Source organism: Neoarius graeffei, chromosome 11 (genome assembly GCF_027579695.1).
Source record: "Neoarius graeffei isolate fNeoGra1 chromosome 11, fNeoGra1.pri, whole genome shotgun sequence".
In the NCBI taxonomy this organism is placed as follows: Eukaryota; Metazoa; Chordata; class Actinopteri; order Siluriformes; family Ariidae; genus Neoarius; species Neoarius graeffei.
Genome location: NC_083579.1, coordinates 61,315,801 through 61,333,747, shown reverse-complemented (window position 1 = coordinate 61,333,747; position 17,947 = coordinate 61,315,801). Strand labels below are relative to the sequence as shown.

Genomic DNA, 17,947 nt, shown 5'->3' with positions numbered 1-17,947 from the left:
CAAAATGTTGACAAGTTTAATATAACATCTGTTTAACTTATAACGTGAAAGTAAGGTTAATAATATAACTTGGGTTACACATTTTTTCCAGTTTTACTCAAATTAGGGTGGTGCACAAATGAGTATACCCCACAACAAAAACTACATCTAGTACTTTGTATGGCCTCCATGATTTTTAATGACAGCGCCAAGTCTTCTAGGCATGGAATGAACAAGTTGGCGACATTTTGCAACATCAATCTTTTTCCATTCTTCAACAATGACCTCTTTTAGTGACTGGGTGCTGGATGGAGAGTGATGCTCAACTTGTCTCTTCAGAATTCCCCATAGGTGTTCGATTGGGTTCAGATCAGGATACATACTTGGCCACTGAATCATTTTCACCCTGTTCTTCTTCAGAAATCCAACAGTGGCCTTAGATGTGTGTTTAGTCGTGTTGGAAAAGTGCACGACGACCAAGGGCACGGAGTAATGGTAGCATCTTCTCTTTCAGTGTAGAGCAATACATCTGTGAATTCATGATGTCATCAATGAAATGCAGCTCCCCGACACCAGCAGCACTCATGCAGCCCCAGTGATAACCCATGCGTTTTTCTTTGTATTCCTCACCTTTGCGACGCCATACAGTTTTGAAGCCATCAGTTCCAAAAACATTTATCTTGGTCTCATCACTCCAGAGTATAGAGTCCCAGTAGTCTTCATCTTTGTCAGCATGGGCCCTGGCAAACTCTAGGCGGGCTTTTTTGTGCCTGGGCTTTAGGAGAGGCTTCTTTCGTGGACGGCATCCATGCATGCCATTCCTCTGCAGTGTACGTCATATTGTGTCACAGGAAATAGTCACCCCAGTTTGGCTTTCTACTTCTTTAGATAACTGCAGTGAACTTGCATGTCGATTTCTTCAACCCTTCTCATCAGAAGACGCTCCTGTCGAGGTGTTAACTTCCGTGGACGACCTGGATGTCTCTGTGAGATGGTTGCAGTTCCATCTTTCTTAAATTTTCGTACCACTTTTGCTACAGTATTCTGACTGATAAGTAAAGCTTTGCTGATCTTCTTGTAGCCTTCACCTTTGTGGTGTAAAGAAATTATTTTCTTTGAGGAATTCTGAAGAGACAAGTTGAGCATCACTCTCCATCCAGCATCCTGTCACTAAAAGAGGTCATTGTTGAAGAATAGAAAAAGATTGATGTTGCAAAATGTCACCAACTTGTTCATTCCATGCCTAGAAGACTTGGTGCTGTCATTAAAAATCATGGAGGCCATACAAAGTACTAGATGTAGTAGTTTTTGTTGTGGGGTGTACTCATTTTTGCACCACCCTAATTTGAGTAAAACTGAAAAAAAAGTTATATTATTAACCTTACTTTCACGTTATACTGTAAGTTAAACAGATGTTATATTAAACTTTGTCTTGTCAACATTTTGGAAATTGTTTGTGTTCATTGAGATATTGTTTAAAATGTTACTTTTCAAAGGGGGTGTACTCATTTACGCTGAGCACTGTATATCAGATATATTCCATTCAGCTAGCATGATACTGAACTCGTCAAAGACGAGTTTAATATCATGCTAGCTGAATGGAATATATCTGATATAATACCACAAAAAAAGCCAGCCAATATTATTATCCCACATACGCATTCCTTTCAGCTGTTTCACGTGTCTTTCTCTTTCAAAAATCTTCCATATTTAACAAAGCAAACTTGGCAGCCATGTTTGTTTACAAATTGCCACAGTCACTTGCTAGCGCGGAAATTTTATGTCTCCGACGTGTGACATTATGCTGTTTTGACAACCATGCAATATCAAACCATATTCAACGCTCATTCTCCATTGGGTTGAGTGACGTAATACACACAGAATAAGCGATACGCTAACAATATTGCATGCTATCAAACCAAATGAATGAAACCTGCTAGAAAGGAATAGAATACGTTTTATTTTTATTCCATCGAAAAAGTGTCCTGTATGTGTAACAATTTCCGATATTTCACTCCAATGTCGTCACTCCCAGTGTTTTCCCGCTGACTAGATGCACACTGTCAAAATGGTGTACCAGTTCAAAATTAAAACTCTTTTGATTAACTTGCGTATCCATGGTAAAACACTTGTGTCTATACACACACAATTTTATTTATATTCATATATACAGTGTATTTATATATCTCAAGAGAACGCTTATCTACCCCAGTGGGCCTGGAAAGTAATTTAATTGCACCTCCTGAATGTGAACGACACCATCTCCATAGCAACAGCAGCAGGAAAGGGAGGCTGGACCCAAGAGAGGCACCATGCTGGTCCACTGACCATAGGTTACTAATCTAACTACTGTCTTCAACCATGTCCTGTTCATTATCTTACCAAGTATTAACTAGTGTTCCCTCTTTTGCAAGTAGAACGACTAAGAACACCTAAAGGTGGCCTTAGACGAGAAATGCTGTCGGACACATCCCTGTTTAACATCCTTATCCTCATTGCATCCGTTCTAACTTTCTTGCTCTTGAGCTTACTTCATAGACATCTCTGGGAGAAAAAGAACAAAACTGAATGTGTGTATCCTTTTAACTTCTTTCTTGTTTCTATAGCAACTCATCTGGAGGACTGGATATCTGAGACTAAGATGACTGTAGATGGCCACAGCAAATGATCTTCCTGCCGCTGATTACAGCCTAGCACTGGAAACAGTGGGACACTGACTGCTCCTGTCTTCCAAAAGCATAATCATGAGATGTATACACACAGTCTGTAAACTTTATGAAGTCAAGTATATTAAACATTATTCCAAATGCTTCTCATAATGGCAAACTATTTATGCTTCTAATTGGTATAATAAACCAAGTAGTGAGAGCATTACAGTTGTGTGAGGGTAAAACATCTCTCTCTCTGTCACACACACACACTCACAGTTCAATGGCTTTGTTCCACATGATGACATAGCCTGAGAGAGTGAAGGACTCCACATTGACAATATGAATGTTCCCCCGTTCTGTTCCGATGTAAAGCCATTTACTCTGGAAGGGGAGATGGCAAAACGTGATTCTGCCAAAACACAAAGAGCAGATGAAAACTCGCATCATTAAAGGTGATTTATATAGTCCTTTAACCAAAAGACAAATTGTACTTCGAACATCCTGAGGTTATGGCAGCTTTTTGATTTAAAAGGCATACAGACTAAATGTCAACAAGGATGTCTTTATTGTGAACAGTCATTATATACCTTCACAGACAGCTATGACTATAAATCTGCAAAAATTAAATGATATCATAGTAGACTGTGCATGGTTGCCATGGAGTGATATGGCTTCAGGAGAGATAGAGGAAAAGGCTGAAGTCACCAGACACTTAATGATAGATGAAAACACTGACTTTCCCTTTTGAGCTTTTATGTAACATAATGATCTTGCAGTTAACTTGGAGCTGATGACATATTATGATCTGTAGCACATATGATAATTTTGTAATCTTTTAACACTTGGAATGCAGTGCAAATAACTAATCTAAGACCATGGGCATAGTTCTGTTGGCAAAGGAACGTTGTGTCAATAACTGCGACATGGTTTTGTTAGAGAATTTTATTTTCTTAAAATAGATTTACTTCAACAAAAATGTTAGATATCTCGCATATCTTCAGTGCGAAATCAAGCTAATTAACCACAGACATGTTTCACACACACACTTTTTTATTTTATATAAACACCATGGGTGCCAGCAGTTCGCAGAATTAACTATATATTTGTGGCCGTTTTTTTTTTTAAAGCCGACACACTATATAGCCAAAAATTTGTGGACACCTGATCTCACACCTACATGTGGTTCTTCCCCAAACTGTTGCCACAAAATTGGAACCACACAATTGTATAGGACATCTTTATATGCTGTAACATATGGCCTAAAGGTCAGAGAAGCAGCTCTGGGACCAAAAGTTAGCCGGTTCAAGTCCCTGGACCAGCAGGAATGGCTGAAATGCCCTTGAGCAAGGCACCTAACCTCCAACTGCTCCATGGGCTGCTCTAGATATGTTGTAAGTCACTCTGGATAAGTGTGTCTGCTAAATGCCATTAATGTAATGTAAATGTACACTAAAACTAAAAGTTTCAACATTACACTGTCCCTGTATGCTATGCAAGGTCCATGAAGACATGGTTTGCCAAGGTTGGAATGGAAGAACTCGAGTGTCTAGTGCAGAGCCCTGATCTCACCCCCACTGAACATCTTTGGGATGAACTGGAACGTTGACTGAGCCCCTGGCTTTTTCACCCAGCATCAGTGTCTGACCTCAATAAAGCTCTTATGGCTGAATGAGCACAAATCCCCACAGCCACGCTCTGAAATTTAGCAGAAAGCTTTCCCAGAAGAGTGGAGGTTATTATAACAGCAAAGGGGGACTGGATCTGGAATGTGATGCTCAACAAGCACACATGTGCATGAGATGGTCAGGTGTCCACATACTTTTGGGCATATTAGTGTGCATCATATGGAACCAAGTAAAATCAAGATTTTCAGATTATAAATATGCAACCATATTTTTTTGTACTATATAGGTCAATTTTTCACCGTTTAATAAGCTTTGGGTTCTGATCCTGCATATACCTGAATATTAAAAAAATTCTTATTTTTGTGGTTGCTCAGAGGTATGGCCTATACTTCTCTGTAGCATAACAGCTTACTTCAAATTCAGATGCACATGATCAGCCACAGTGTCAGTGTTTCACAATACCACTTCCACAGAACTGAGCTCCACTGAAATAAGCTTACACTGACTCCACTGTTACACAGCACAACTCGCGCAGGACAAATAGAGATGCCATGAAGACGCAGTGTTCGCCAGCATTATAAATATAATGTGTCAGTTCTTTCAGACTGCAACTTCAGCAAGTTGGGATGATGTAAGCCTTGTTGGAGTACGGTCGATCTAACTGATGATGCAGTTTACAGGAAAAACACTGCTCTCATATTAATGCACTCCTGCATTAAAATACCAGGGCCAAATCTTTGTGAGAAATCTATATCTGCAAGTTCTAGAGGAAGCATTTAAGGAACACAAAAGGCCTTATTCAATTAGTTTCCTTTACATTCACTAGTATTTGCATGTCACAAGAATGAATCGAGGAAAAGTGAATGGAAGCAGGCAAGCCATTTCTCAGCGACTGGGGACAAAGCCAGCGGCTTGACTGTGTCCTGACTGACACGAGGTTTCAACAGTGGAAAGATACGAACTAAGATCTGTGCTAAGCTTATTCCATATTTACTATAATGGTGCACTGCTTACTAGGCATTTTATAGTTGTCCAAATCAATAACTTTTCCTGGATAGTTCACCATAGCGCATTAAAAATTCAGCGTACACCTGATGCACAGTACTTCTGTACTAAGGTGTCACGATACAGTGATTTCTTTCAGCACTGAAATGTACTTGTAAGGATAAGGACGTGTATAGCAGAGTGAACAACTTCATGTAGAAATGTAAATTGAAAAAATGTTGTTTAATGATGACTAAAGTCAGCATATACTGGTTTAATACAGATAATCACTTCTGTAATTTTGTGGTTTCAGGACAGTAGGTAATTTGTTGACATTATGTATGTGACTGTGAGCTATATGCCATGTACGACGAGATTGAGTGGAATAATTGTTTTATTATATCCACAATGATTGGATTTTGAGAAACAGTAGTTTTATTTTTAGCAAATTCAATAAATAAAAACTTGATACAAAACGTCCAACAAAATCATTTCGGGTTAGGCAAACTTTTTAAAAACCTATCGATACCTGCACAAATTGACTTTTGTGTTGTTTTTTTGTAGAAAGTGCCGTCTTGCCGAGGTATAGAATAGCTTTAGACATTTATTTAATTCTTCCTTGGACATTTCAGTTATGTAATTTTTACACTCCTTTGAGCTTTTGAACCACTCTAAAAAAATTTTACATAAATTTTAATGCTTAAAAGATGAAGAATGTAAACAAACCAATGAAATGATAGAAGCAATTTGTGAAAAATTTTATTATAATAATCCTTGAAAAAAAACCCGCTCTTAGCAGCAAATATTTTCATTCCATATTTTGTTGCTTTTTTGGGGTTGTGTTTTCGAGTAGAGTTTTTATTTCGTCCTCGGCTGATTCAGCAAAACACTCCTCCATTTTGGTTTTCTCTACTCACGGTATATGGGCCGATAGCCTAGTCGTAGAGTAGCCAATCAGAGCGTGTGGCTGCACGGATGGACGGACGGGAGGACGGAGACTATACTTTTAGTAAAGTGCTCACTATTACATGTTGGCTGAATAGGACACCATGACCGTGTAGTGTTCTATAGAAAACTGTCTAAAATAGTAAATGAACAAGTGTGTGAAGGAGTGACTTCAGACACAGTGCTGGTCTCTATATCCTGACCTTAACCTGATATAGGACCTCTGGGATGGCCTAGATCACATTAAAAGACATTGTGATGCTCTACATGTCAAATTGCTCTCCGGGCAATCTAATCAGATCTTTATGAAGGAACGAGACCATCCATGCCTGCACATCGAGAATTGGTTCTACTGGCTCTGTGTGCCAGAGGTTGAGACAACTACAAGAGACGTACTGAAAGACCGCAGGATGACTGCCTTTCTCTCCCTGTCTGCATTCCTGCATTAATCCATTTCCTTCTCAAGTAGCCAGACTCCTACACTGATTCACATGGAAATTTGGAAATCCCCACCATCACAGTTAGTTTCAAAATCAAAAACATCTTGCTAACAAACAAGCTGAATTTAACCTGACCCCATCACATTAACGTCCATGCTGTCAGCTGTGTGTTTGTAAAGCCAGGATTAATGATTGACTATAACTTACCTCTCCCTGGTGAATTTAAGGGAGTGGAGAATAGCTGGGATTTTTTGCCTCAGATTCCATAAATGAATGCTGTCATCAGCCAAACCACTCACTAGCGCCCCCTGTAGAAAAGGCCATACAGATACTCAACATAGAACAAGTGACAGGATAACTGAAATGTCTATCATTCCTCATATAATAGAAAAGAAAAAATGCTCACAGTACTTTTTTCCACCCACATTCAGGCAGAAAGTGGAAACCTACCAGGACCTGGAGTTGGGACTGTGTGTACAGAGGGGGACTTACCTCATTGATGAGAAACTGCAGTTGGATGACAGCCGAGCCACTCTCATGCTGGCAGTAACACTCTACACCGGCACGGCCAAAGCTGTGCTCGGCTTAGTCAAGGTTAAATCAGTGAAACGAAAGAAAATTCAATGAATGATCACTTTAGGACAGGAAGGAATATAACAATATGGCATAACACTATGCATAACTGACCTGTAATGAGACATGGATTTGCATCGCGCTGACAAATAAATTCAGTAATCTCCATAGCTCCAGCACTAGAGGGGACCTGCTCTCGGGAGTCTGTCAGTACCATCACTGAGGAAGGATCACGTCCATTGACGTTGCTAACAGGATTACAATGTCCCAGAGGACAGGCTTAAGCCAAGTCAGTGTTTGCAGCAACCATTTACAACATTATGTTCTAAATACTCTCATTCAGTGCCACTCTACAGGCATGCAGCCCACATACAGGCAGCCACATCGAGCAACAGCATGCAGCAGCCACCATGTGCTGCCGTGTTACTGAAGTGATCAGAAAAGACAGCATACACAGTGTTGATATTTAGACAAATGAAGATTGATGTTTAACCCAAATGGGAAGTGTTGCAGGTAGATTTCTCACGGTCCAACCCAAATGAAATGAATAAACTCGAAAAAAGGAACAGTTCTGCAGGCAAACCAAAGGGAAGAGCAGATAATTGGTGTGACATCTACAAACAAGATATTCTGGATTCTTTAACCGAAGGCATATCCTACAGATCACCTTGCTGTACAGCACAATAAACACTGAGGAGTGGCCCTTTCTCCATCTTAACTGAGAGTTCATGTCAGGGCTCAACATTAACTTTTTAATCCACTTGTCCAGTCAGACAAGCAACAAGAATTTTCACTTGTTCTGACCATAATCTTTTATTGCCATGTACAATAAAGTTTACAAAAAGTTTACCAAAAAGCAGGTATAGTTATGATAATCATTATGCTTTAATGATTTATATATTTTTTAATGCAACTCAACTGTAACAATGAACAAAACTTATCCAAGGCCCCATTATGGTGCCTGTCTTGTTATAACTCAGTGTTTCCCCACCATTATATTGCCTGCCTGCCCCCCCCCCTTCTCCCACAACACACACACACTTTAAAGTAAAAAAAAAAAAAAAAAAAACACAAAACCCAGGACTGCAGCTCTACTGTAAAGTGTAATTCTAGAAAATGCAATTGTAACTGTTGTTCTAAAATAAACGTGAAGACATAAATATGACTCCTTTAGCTGTTTGTTCAGGTCCAAATGCTCTGTAATAGGAGCCACGGGGAGGGGTCCTGCAGGTGACCATCCTCATCCAGCCCCCCCCCCCCCCCCCCCAAAAAAAAACCCAGTAAATTTAGGGGAAAACACTGTAACCCATTACCTGATCTGCAGTTTTAAGAGTTCAATTCACCCAAATTCAAAGCTTCTGAAGGAAATCAAGTTAAATCTTGATTAACCCAGTAAAACTTTAAGTATAAATTAATTCAATGAAATGAAACCGAAAGAAAACAAAAGTTGGACATGATAAGGGTGACAGAATCACATTATGATTGAAAACAAACCGTGAGTTTGGCAGCGTTGTAATTGCCCATGAAATATTTTACGACATTTGGGGTGGTTTGTGTGTACCATACCAATAAATAAATAAAACACCTAAGTGTTTCTAGGCAAAACAAACCTCTCCCGGTAGCACTTATAATAAATATGAAGACATCATGAAAAAAATAGGTACCCTATGGGTCCATGTGGCTACTGCTTATAAATAAAATTGTTTTCTGATACCATGTCTATACAGTAAATATAGCATATATATTTACTCTGTGAGACAGTAGCCACAAAAATGAAGAGTAATCCAAAAATGAACAATTAAAAGTCACAGAAGTAAAATATACCAAGTGTCTGTATATTATTCTACTCTTAGTTTTTGAAACTGAAACCTCCGAACCAAGGCTGACACACACACACATTATATATATATATATATATATATATATATATATATATATATATATATATATATATATACACACACACAAACACACACACACACACACACATTATTTATATTTATATATATATATATACACACACACACACACAGTCACCATGACCCAAACTCTTATTTCCCGGAAATGGCCCGCCGCTAGAGCTCAGTGGAACGCACTTTCCCTCTGTAATAAGCATAAACATGTCTGAAAGCGATTTCTTTAGTCTAGTCTGTAGCGGGTGAGGTAATAAATCGGGGGGGGGGGACTTTAATCAGTGGGGTTTAAAAGTGGGCGTGGCCAAAACACCTTCTTTGCGTATGTAAACGAACCAAGAAACCATCCAATGACAGCACAGTGTATGCAAATGAGACAGGTAGTGATCCAATCAGCGTGTTTGTGGGAGGAGTCTTTCTGAGGCAGCGCTCCTGCAATCATAGCTCAGAGCTTTTTTTTTTTTTTTATCTTATCTTTTTGGTCACCATGACCTTGACCTTGTCCGGATGACCCTCAAAATGTTGAAGGTTCTATTTGAGACCAATGCCCATCTATCCTGAAAGTTTAATGAAGATTGGTCCAGCCATTTTCCCATAATGTTGCTTTAAAAAAAAAAGACCAAAAACAATATCTTGCCCTGCTTACTCTTAAGAGAGGTAAAAAACCCACAATGAATATTCAAATGAAATGAAGATTCAACACATTTATTTTATCAAGGTATTTGATAGCCATTTCTCAGATTTTGATGAATTCAAAGTCTAATAATCAATAATTAGATATTACAACGGTCATTTTTACACACGCGCCTGCTGTACTCAGCTTCCCAGGAATTTCGTAAACAATAACACAGCCGGATCGAGGCGATAGAACTACTTTTGTCAGCACTTTATTGTTGCAATTCTTGAATAATTACTATAAAAATGGTGGTTTTCAACAACTATTCAATTTGTCCCATCAGACAGCCAGATGCAGATTTGACTTGTCCAGACCAAACATTTGGTTGTCCCAGACAGTCGGACCGCTGTTAATGTCGAGCCCTGCATGTTCCCAAAAGGTATGTTATTTCAGGAACCTGGAGTCCTGACACATTAGATAGGATCAAGCCTTAAAGGATTACACTATAAAACAGGAAATGCATATAAAAACATATGCATGCATACAGCATAATATGAACAGGGCTTGTTCTCATTCTAGAACTTCACTGGGCTAAAGTAAATCATACTCACCTTTACTTATTACACCAATTACAATAGCAACACACTGGGAAAAATATAGCTTAGCAAGTGAAAATACCTGGAATGTAGTCCAATTTAATTGACACTTCATTATGAGCTTATGAAAAAAATAAATCTAAGACTATTTTTAGACATTTTTCATGACATGGTGGATAATTTGGATTATTTCAAGCGTTTATTTGTAGATACGAGTAAAATTATCTGTTTCTGACTAGGTGAGCAAAACCTCAAACAAGCGCACACATCCAGGTACAAGTGCGCTTGAGACAGAGCAGCAAATAGGTGTTTATGTCTCTCATGACAGGTTAATAATTCATGTTCGGACCTGGAAGATGATCTCTGCATTTGGTTATGGAAAATATTTAGCGTCGCAGTGGATAAGGGCTCTTCGTGATTAAATTTATGCAATCATAATCTGGCAGGCAGGTGGGGAGCGTCCTGCCCTCTCCTCTCACCCTGCATCACCTTCTTTTTACATGCACTGGAAAAGGAGTGAGGCTCTTCTTTTACAAAGCAGGTTTAGCATCATCACACTTTGCACTCGGACTAGATAAATAACAGCAGGCTAGTATAAATAAAGATCAGGAGACCGTGATGGCATTATTTATTCATAAGTCAATGCATCTGACAGAGCTGCTATTTCTCTGCAGTTCATACTGGAGCAGAGCTCATTGCTGCGTGTTTCACAGGGTCGGGCCCCGAATACAAGAAGCTCGTTGTGGGTCACTTCTACTGCAGACATAAGAGCTTACACTGTGGAACAACTAGCACAGCTCAACACTGAACAATGACCGATCTGATTTCAGATCTACCTCAAGCTCATAGACCCAAAGGACACCAAGATGAACAGCCTAAATGATGTATAAAAGCAGGTGGTGTAGAGGTCTACTGAGGCATGACCTCAGCTATCGGGATTCCCTTCCACTCGATGCGCTGTATGTGCTCAAAGACTAAGCTACCCATTATATAGACATCATATCGTGCAGATACAACAGGGGACACATGTCATACAGCAACAGCTTCCGGTGCTAAACAAACGACCTCGCAATCTGATAAGGGCACCGTCATGTGACATGCACTAAAGCAGTAGGCCACAAGTGTCTATAAGCAGTACCGCTATAAAGGCCATGACTGTCAGCATTCCCTGTTAATGCTGACATCTGTCCTCACCGAGTGCTGTCGACAAGGTATCTGAACTAACTCTCACCACAGGGACAATACAGAGAGAAGACAACCTTGAGCGAGCCATCGGGGGAGATGGTTGAGTATATAATACAGTCAAAACGAGTAGAAAAGTCTTTGCTTCATAAACTGACATAAAATGCTTACATGCTTCTGGGTACAAACTTGGAAAAAAAAAAGTGTCAAAACCACACAGAGCTTTAATGTGGTAAGAGGAAGCCATCAACACCCACGTACGTGCATTTTTCAGAGCTCTGATGTTTGCACAGTGCAGAGTAATCAATTAGTCATCTGTTTCTACCTACCTGAAACATACATACTGTGACAAAAACTATACATTTTCTTTCCGTCAAGAATTTTGCATATTGCATGTTTGAAATCTGCAATAAAAAAATTACACAATACTGACCCAACCTGTGTGTGTGTGTGTGTGGGGGGGGGGTACCATAGCCTTTATGTCCTCTACACAAGCTAAAACTAAACACAAAATTCCACTTGCAATCTACAGAACAAAAAATAAATAAATAAATAAATAAAAGATAATAAAGCTTGCAAAATTCAAGCTGTTTGTTTAAGCAAGACTCTCTCGCATATGCATTCACAAACACGAATCTCTGATAAGCTCTGAAGTGACTAAACCCAATCAAGCTATTGCTAACTGTTGCTCTATCTACATAAACCCATTAGTGCAGTTGTTGATGGCAAATTAAAGATAAGATCTCTGCAAGACAAGACAAACATTAGTACAATCAAACAGACGCTGCATGCCTTAAATTCCACACCTAAAGCAACTCGGTGCACGGGTAAAGGCTCAAACAAATACAAAATGTGTATGTGCTTAATGCTGTCAGTAAATGAAACTTAGAGCTTGGCTCATTAAGTAGGGATTAAAACATGATGGGGCATACTGTTATAGGAAAAGTACCACTGATTATTTTCTTATAACTGTACAACCTAAAGAGTTCATTCATTATAAATTCATTAGAAATCTGACAATTATAATTTTTTTATGTATTAATTATCAACATTATCATTTTACCCACTTATTTCAGTTTTGAAACGTCCATCACTTACTGCACAACAGTTCCTGTTGTCACTTATAGCAGCTACAAATCAGCCATTACTACTTCACCATTTTCTTGTTTTTTACTCTCCTGAAATTAGACCAAAAAAAAAAAAAAAATGCAGCTCATCATGTTACAAAGAAACAGGAAACTGCAAAGTCTTCTGTCCCGTGTCAGAAAACCTCTAATTTATTTCAGCTTATTAAAATCCCACTTAAAGAAGTTAAGGGAATATTAGATGACAATCTTTTCTTTCTGCTGAAAAATTACATTTAAAACTTCTCTCAAATTTCACTCCATTTCTCACTATACCACTAGCTAAACATTTTACCAGTGTAAAATGTTCCCATCATACCCCATGTGGTTAAAGTAAACATTTCTAATTGTTATAACTGCATCTGCAGATGGGGCAGGTTCTTAACACCAATTCCCCAGACATATTCATTTGCTGTGTTAATTAAGCACCACAACACACTTACTACTTACAATGACCTCTCTACCAAAGGCAGATTACAAGGAGGTCAGGAGGTCAATGTAAATGTGATCATCCTAAAATGTTCACGTTAGGGGGATATTCTGGCCAAGGAAACGATAATCACGTGTAGATTAATCATGCAAACAGCTCAGTGTCTACCAAATGCAACACTTAAAAACAAGAACTGAACGACTTCTGACTGGTGGCACTCACTTCACATCTGATGAAGACGTTGGAGCAGCTCTTCCTCAGCCTCCTCAGACCCCAGGTGCAACACGCCTAGGACTGTCTGCAGTTTGCATACTGGGAAGTAGTGGAAGACGCCATCCTCTACCTGCTACACTGAGCCCACTCACATCTGGATAAGGGAAATGGCACAGTGAGGATCCTCTTCTTGGACTTCTCGAGTGCCTTCAACACCATCCAGTCCCTTATGCTTCAGGACAAACTGAACAGGATGTGGGTGGACCCCTGCCTGGTCACCTGGATCTCCAGCTACCTCACCGACAGGCCGCAGTTCATTAGGCTGAAGGACATCACGTCTGACACTGTGATTAGCAGCACCGGAGCACCCCAGGGCATGGTGCTGGCCCCTCTTCTCTTCACCCTGTACACCGCAGGCTTCTGCTACAACTCAGAGCTGTGTCATGTTCAGAAGTTCGCCGATGACACAGCCATAGTGGGGTGTATCAGGGACGACAGAGAGGAGTATAGGAGCCTGGTGAGGGACTTTGCTGTTTGGTGCAACAGGAACCATCTGCAGCTCAACACCTCGAAGACCAAGTAGCTGGTCACTGATGTTGGGAGGTCCAGACCAAGGTCATGACCAGTTCTGATCGAGGGAGTCGAGGTGGAGGCTGTGGATTCCTACAAGTACCTTGGGCTGTGGCTGGACAGCAAGCTGGACTGGACTTGCAACACCAATCACCTGTACAGGAAGGTACAGAGCAGGCTGTACTTCCTGAGGAGGTTGCGGTCCTTTAACATCTGCAGGAAACTCCTGTGGATGTTCTATCGGTCCGTGGTCGCCAGTGTCCTGTTTTACACCGTGGTGTGCTGGGGGGGCCAACACATCCAAGAAGGACACATCCAGGCTGGACAAACTGATCAGGCAGGCCGGCTCTGTGGTCAGCATGAAGCTGGACTCTATGGTGATGGTGGCAGAGAAGAGGTCTATGGACAAACTACTGAACATCATGGATGATGCCAGTCACCCACTGCACACAGTCATCAGCAACCAGAGGAGCCTGTTCAGTGACAGAATGCTCCTTCCCAAGTGCAGGACTAACAGACTTAAAAACTCCTTTGTCCCTCACGCCATCAGACTGTACAACTCCTCTCTGGGGGGGGGGGTAACAGGAGGACAGAGGACAGGAAGGAACAGTAGCCTAGCCTGACAAAAAGCAATAATGGACAATGTGCAATACCTCTCCTGCTGGACTTTTTTCATATCTTTAATATATTTGTATATGTAAATAATTAATTTATCTAGAAGTTTTCTAAATACTTAATTTATCTAGAAGTTCTCTCTTTTTTTCTATTCTCCGTTTATCCTGTAATGATGCTACTGGAATTTTAATTTCCCTGAGGGAACCCTCCCAAAGGGATCAATAAAGTTCTATCTAATCTAAATCATACAAAGTTTGCAGATACCATCAAAGAGAAATACTTTCTCAATTCCTTAAATGCTTCCTCTTTTGGTGTTGTTATATAGGTGGTGCTACATTAGAAAAATTTGTCATTTAAAAAAAACAAAAAAAACCCAAAGAGGTGCGTGTTAACAATAATGTGTTAGTTTTGTGTTTATGACCTGACTTTCAGACAAAACTATTATACCCAAACATTTTATCATCAATTCCAAGAATGAGAGAGGATTGCTGATGCTTTTAAGACCGCAGTTATATGTCAAGTATCATAACCTGCTGAACAAACAGGGACTAAGAATGCCAGAATGATTTTCTTCCACCAAGTTTCCGGGGGGGTAAGTCACATTAAGGTATAAAAACAGCAAGATATCATATTATTTGTTTTTACTTTAGAAATATCCTGGGGCTGTGGTTGCCAAAGTTTGGGGAATAAAGCAAATCAATACTGTCAGTATTTTGATAAATGGTTCAATCGGCTGAATGACAGCAAGTCCATCAGCCCCAGGCACTAGCTGGGTGTCTGAATTTAATACTCCTCAACAGCCTGCGGTAACACACTGACTGCTCAAACAGGTGGGTGGATTTTGAGCTCCCAGTCGAACAACGGCCACAACTACACAGAAAAGACATCCCAATAATACATCTATAGGAGCCTTGGCTAGTAACACTACTTTCAAGATAAACTCAACTTGATCAGAACAACACTTAGCTGTTTGGGACTGAATTGCAATGTTATTTAGCCACGTATGCACCTAACGTAAGTGACAAAACAAGCCCACAAACTTGAGAACTAAAGCAGCATCCTAGGACAGCTTTCCTGTGTGAGTCACATGGTCTAGCAGACGTGCCCAGCAGGACCAGTGATGAGTCCAGCACGTGTGAGGTGGCATCCTGGCACAGAGTGAGCAGAAGTGATGAGAAGACCAACTCTGCAGCATATGGCAACAGAGAGGCTCATGCCACAGCACAGATATCATTATGTCCAGAAACTTCCAGGAGCTCTTCCAGAAATTCAGAGTCAGCTGCCAACAAAACATGACACAAATCAACAAACAAAACGCAAGAGGAAAATCAAGCTCTTACCCAGAATCCGACATTACCTCCTTAGTCATGGGCGAGAGTCGGTTTATAAGTTAAAATAGGAATCCTGAAACATGTTTCTGCTTCCTGACTCATTAACCTAGCTGGATTCCTTTTTTTCATATATTCCTTAAATTAACATAATAGTATGTACAGTACATCATATGACACTATGTGGCTTGGAGGCTGGTTTATGTCAGACAGAGCAAATGCTAATTTTCTGCAGAGATCAAAAAAACATCAGAACCGAACATACTAAGTTAACAAAATCACCAAGTTAACCAAGACCACAAAGCGAAGGAAAGATTAACCTTTTACATTAGACCATGTAATACCGAAACAATCGCAACCCTAATGGTATCATACAGACACTAATCTTTATACAAAACCTCCTGGGGACCATACTTTCCTTTTTGATGGAAGGATACAGTCTTAATGCTCCAGTCTGGGTCCCAATTGCCAGTATTTTTTGCACAGGGTCAAAAGCCATGGCTGAGGGTTGATAAGGAAAGCCATGTCGTACTGTCTGTAAAACAGAACAATAAATAAATAAATAAATAAATAAATAAATAAAAAGTTTAAACACATGCCCAGTTTTCATTCATATTAAGGGAAATCTTAATGGACATACACCAATCAGTCATAACATTAAAAACACTTACAGGTAACGTGATTTACATTTATTCCGTTGTTACAATGGCACCTGTCAAGGGGTGGAATATATTAGGCAGCAAGAGAACAGTCAGTTCTCAAAGTTGATGTGTTGGAAGCAGGAAAAAATGGGCAAGTGTAAGGATTTGAGTGACTTTGACAAGGGCCAAATTGTGATGGCTGGATGACTGGGTCTGAGCGTCTCCAAAATGGCACATCTTGTGGGATGTTCCTGGTACGCAGTCGTTAAAGTGGTCCAAGGAAGGACAACTGGTAAACCAGCAACAGGGTCATGGGTGTCGAAGGCTCACTGATGATTTGCATGGGGCATGAAGGCTAGCCCATATATGGTCCAATCCCACAGAAGAGCTACTGTAGCACAAACTGCTGTAAAAGTTAATGCTGATACCTTTCTTTTTTTAGCCAGGTACTAACCACTGCATATCTGGAACACCCCACAAGATGTGCCATTTTGGAGATGCTCAGACCCAGTCATCTAGCCATCAGAATTTGGCCCTTGTCAAAGTCACTCAGATCCTTACGCTTGCCCATTTTTCCTGCTTCCAACACATCAACTTTGAGAACTGACTGTTCTCTTGCTGCCTAATATAGTCCACCTGTTGACAGGTGCCATTGTAACAACAATCAACGTAATTCACTTTACCAGTCAGCATTTTTAATGTTATGGCTGATTGGTGTATAAAGCAGTAAATGTTAAAAAGACTTAACACTGTCTGTTATTGACTCTTATTATGCTGTTATACAAATACCAGAAACACAACAAAAATGGCAAACCAAACTGGTATTTAAAAAAAAAGAACGGGGGCAAAAATACACATGGAAAACAATCACGGATACAATAAATTTGTTTACTTGTGTTTGCCAGCTCTAAATAGGAATTCTTAAATGGTTTGTTCCCTGTATGAGTATGTACAAACAACAGAAGAAATAAACGTTCTTTAATTAAAAGCTATTTTAAGTATGGGGATTGAAACCAGTGAAGCACTTTTAGGAAATAGCACACTAGTGAAAGTCGTGTCATTAACATGCACTCCCGAATATCCAAACAGAGCTAGCAGACTTGCACAGTCTAACAACACCACAAAATTGTGTGAATTTCACAAAACACACTAATTTGAATGATAAGACTATACTCATATTAGGCACATATTTACTACCATGTTTATTTATTGAAGCCATTAGAGAAATTCTTGAACCTTCCATCAATTAGCTTCTCCCTAGCCTCATAAACTTTATCATTAGATTCATGCTGACATTATTACTGGTTAAGTAATTGTGCTTTAGATTAAAGAAATGAACAACTCCCTGTAGCTAATTTATAGCTAAATAGAGACATCTTAAGCCTGAATACTTATCCTAAAATTAAAAAAAAAAAAAATCTCAATAGTAGACTAAAAAGTGATAGCTACGTATTAAAATATAATAAATTCACTAGCCACCTGGAGATGGAACCTAGCTAGAGAATATGGTGTGGTTGTGAAA

At 39.7% G+C, this 17,947-nt stretch overlaps 1 protein-coding gene across 9 annotated transcripts in view; it reads right to left on the bottom strand.

Moving 5' to 3' along the window:
• stxbp5b (syntaxin binding protein 5b (tomosyn)) overlaps positions 1-17,947 on the bottom strand; it is a 44,931-nt gene that overhangs the window by 25,359 nt on the left and 1,625 nt on the right. For 7 of the 9 annotated variants that reach the window (XM_060934472.1, XM_060934463.1, XM_060934464.1 and 4 more), the window contains exons 2-5: positions 16,222-16,319; positions 7,117-7,198; positions 6,832-6,932; positions 2,905-3,039 (exon numbers count right to left, since the gene is read on the bottom strand). In XM_060934472.1, coding sequence (XP_060790455.1) covers positions 2,905-3,039; positions 6,832-6,932; positions 7,117-7,198; positions 16,222-16,319 — 416 coding nt within the window. The other 2 variants (XM_060934468.1, XM_060934469.1) reach the window with 2 other exon arrangements.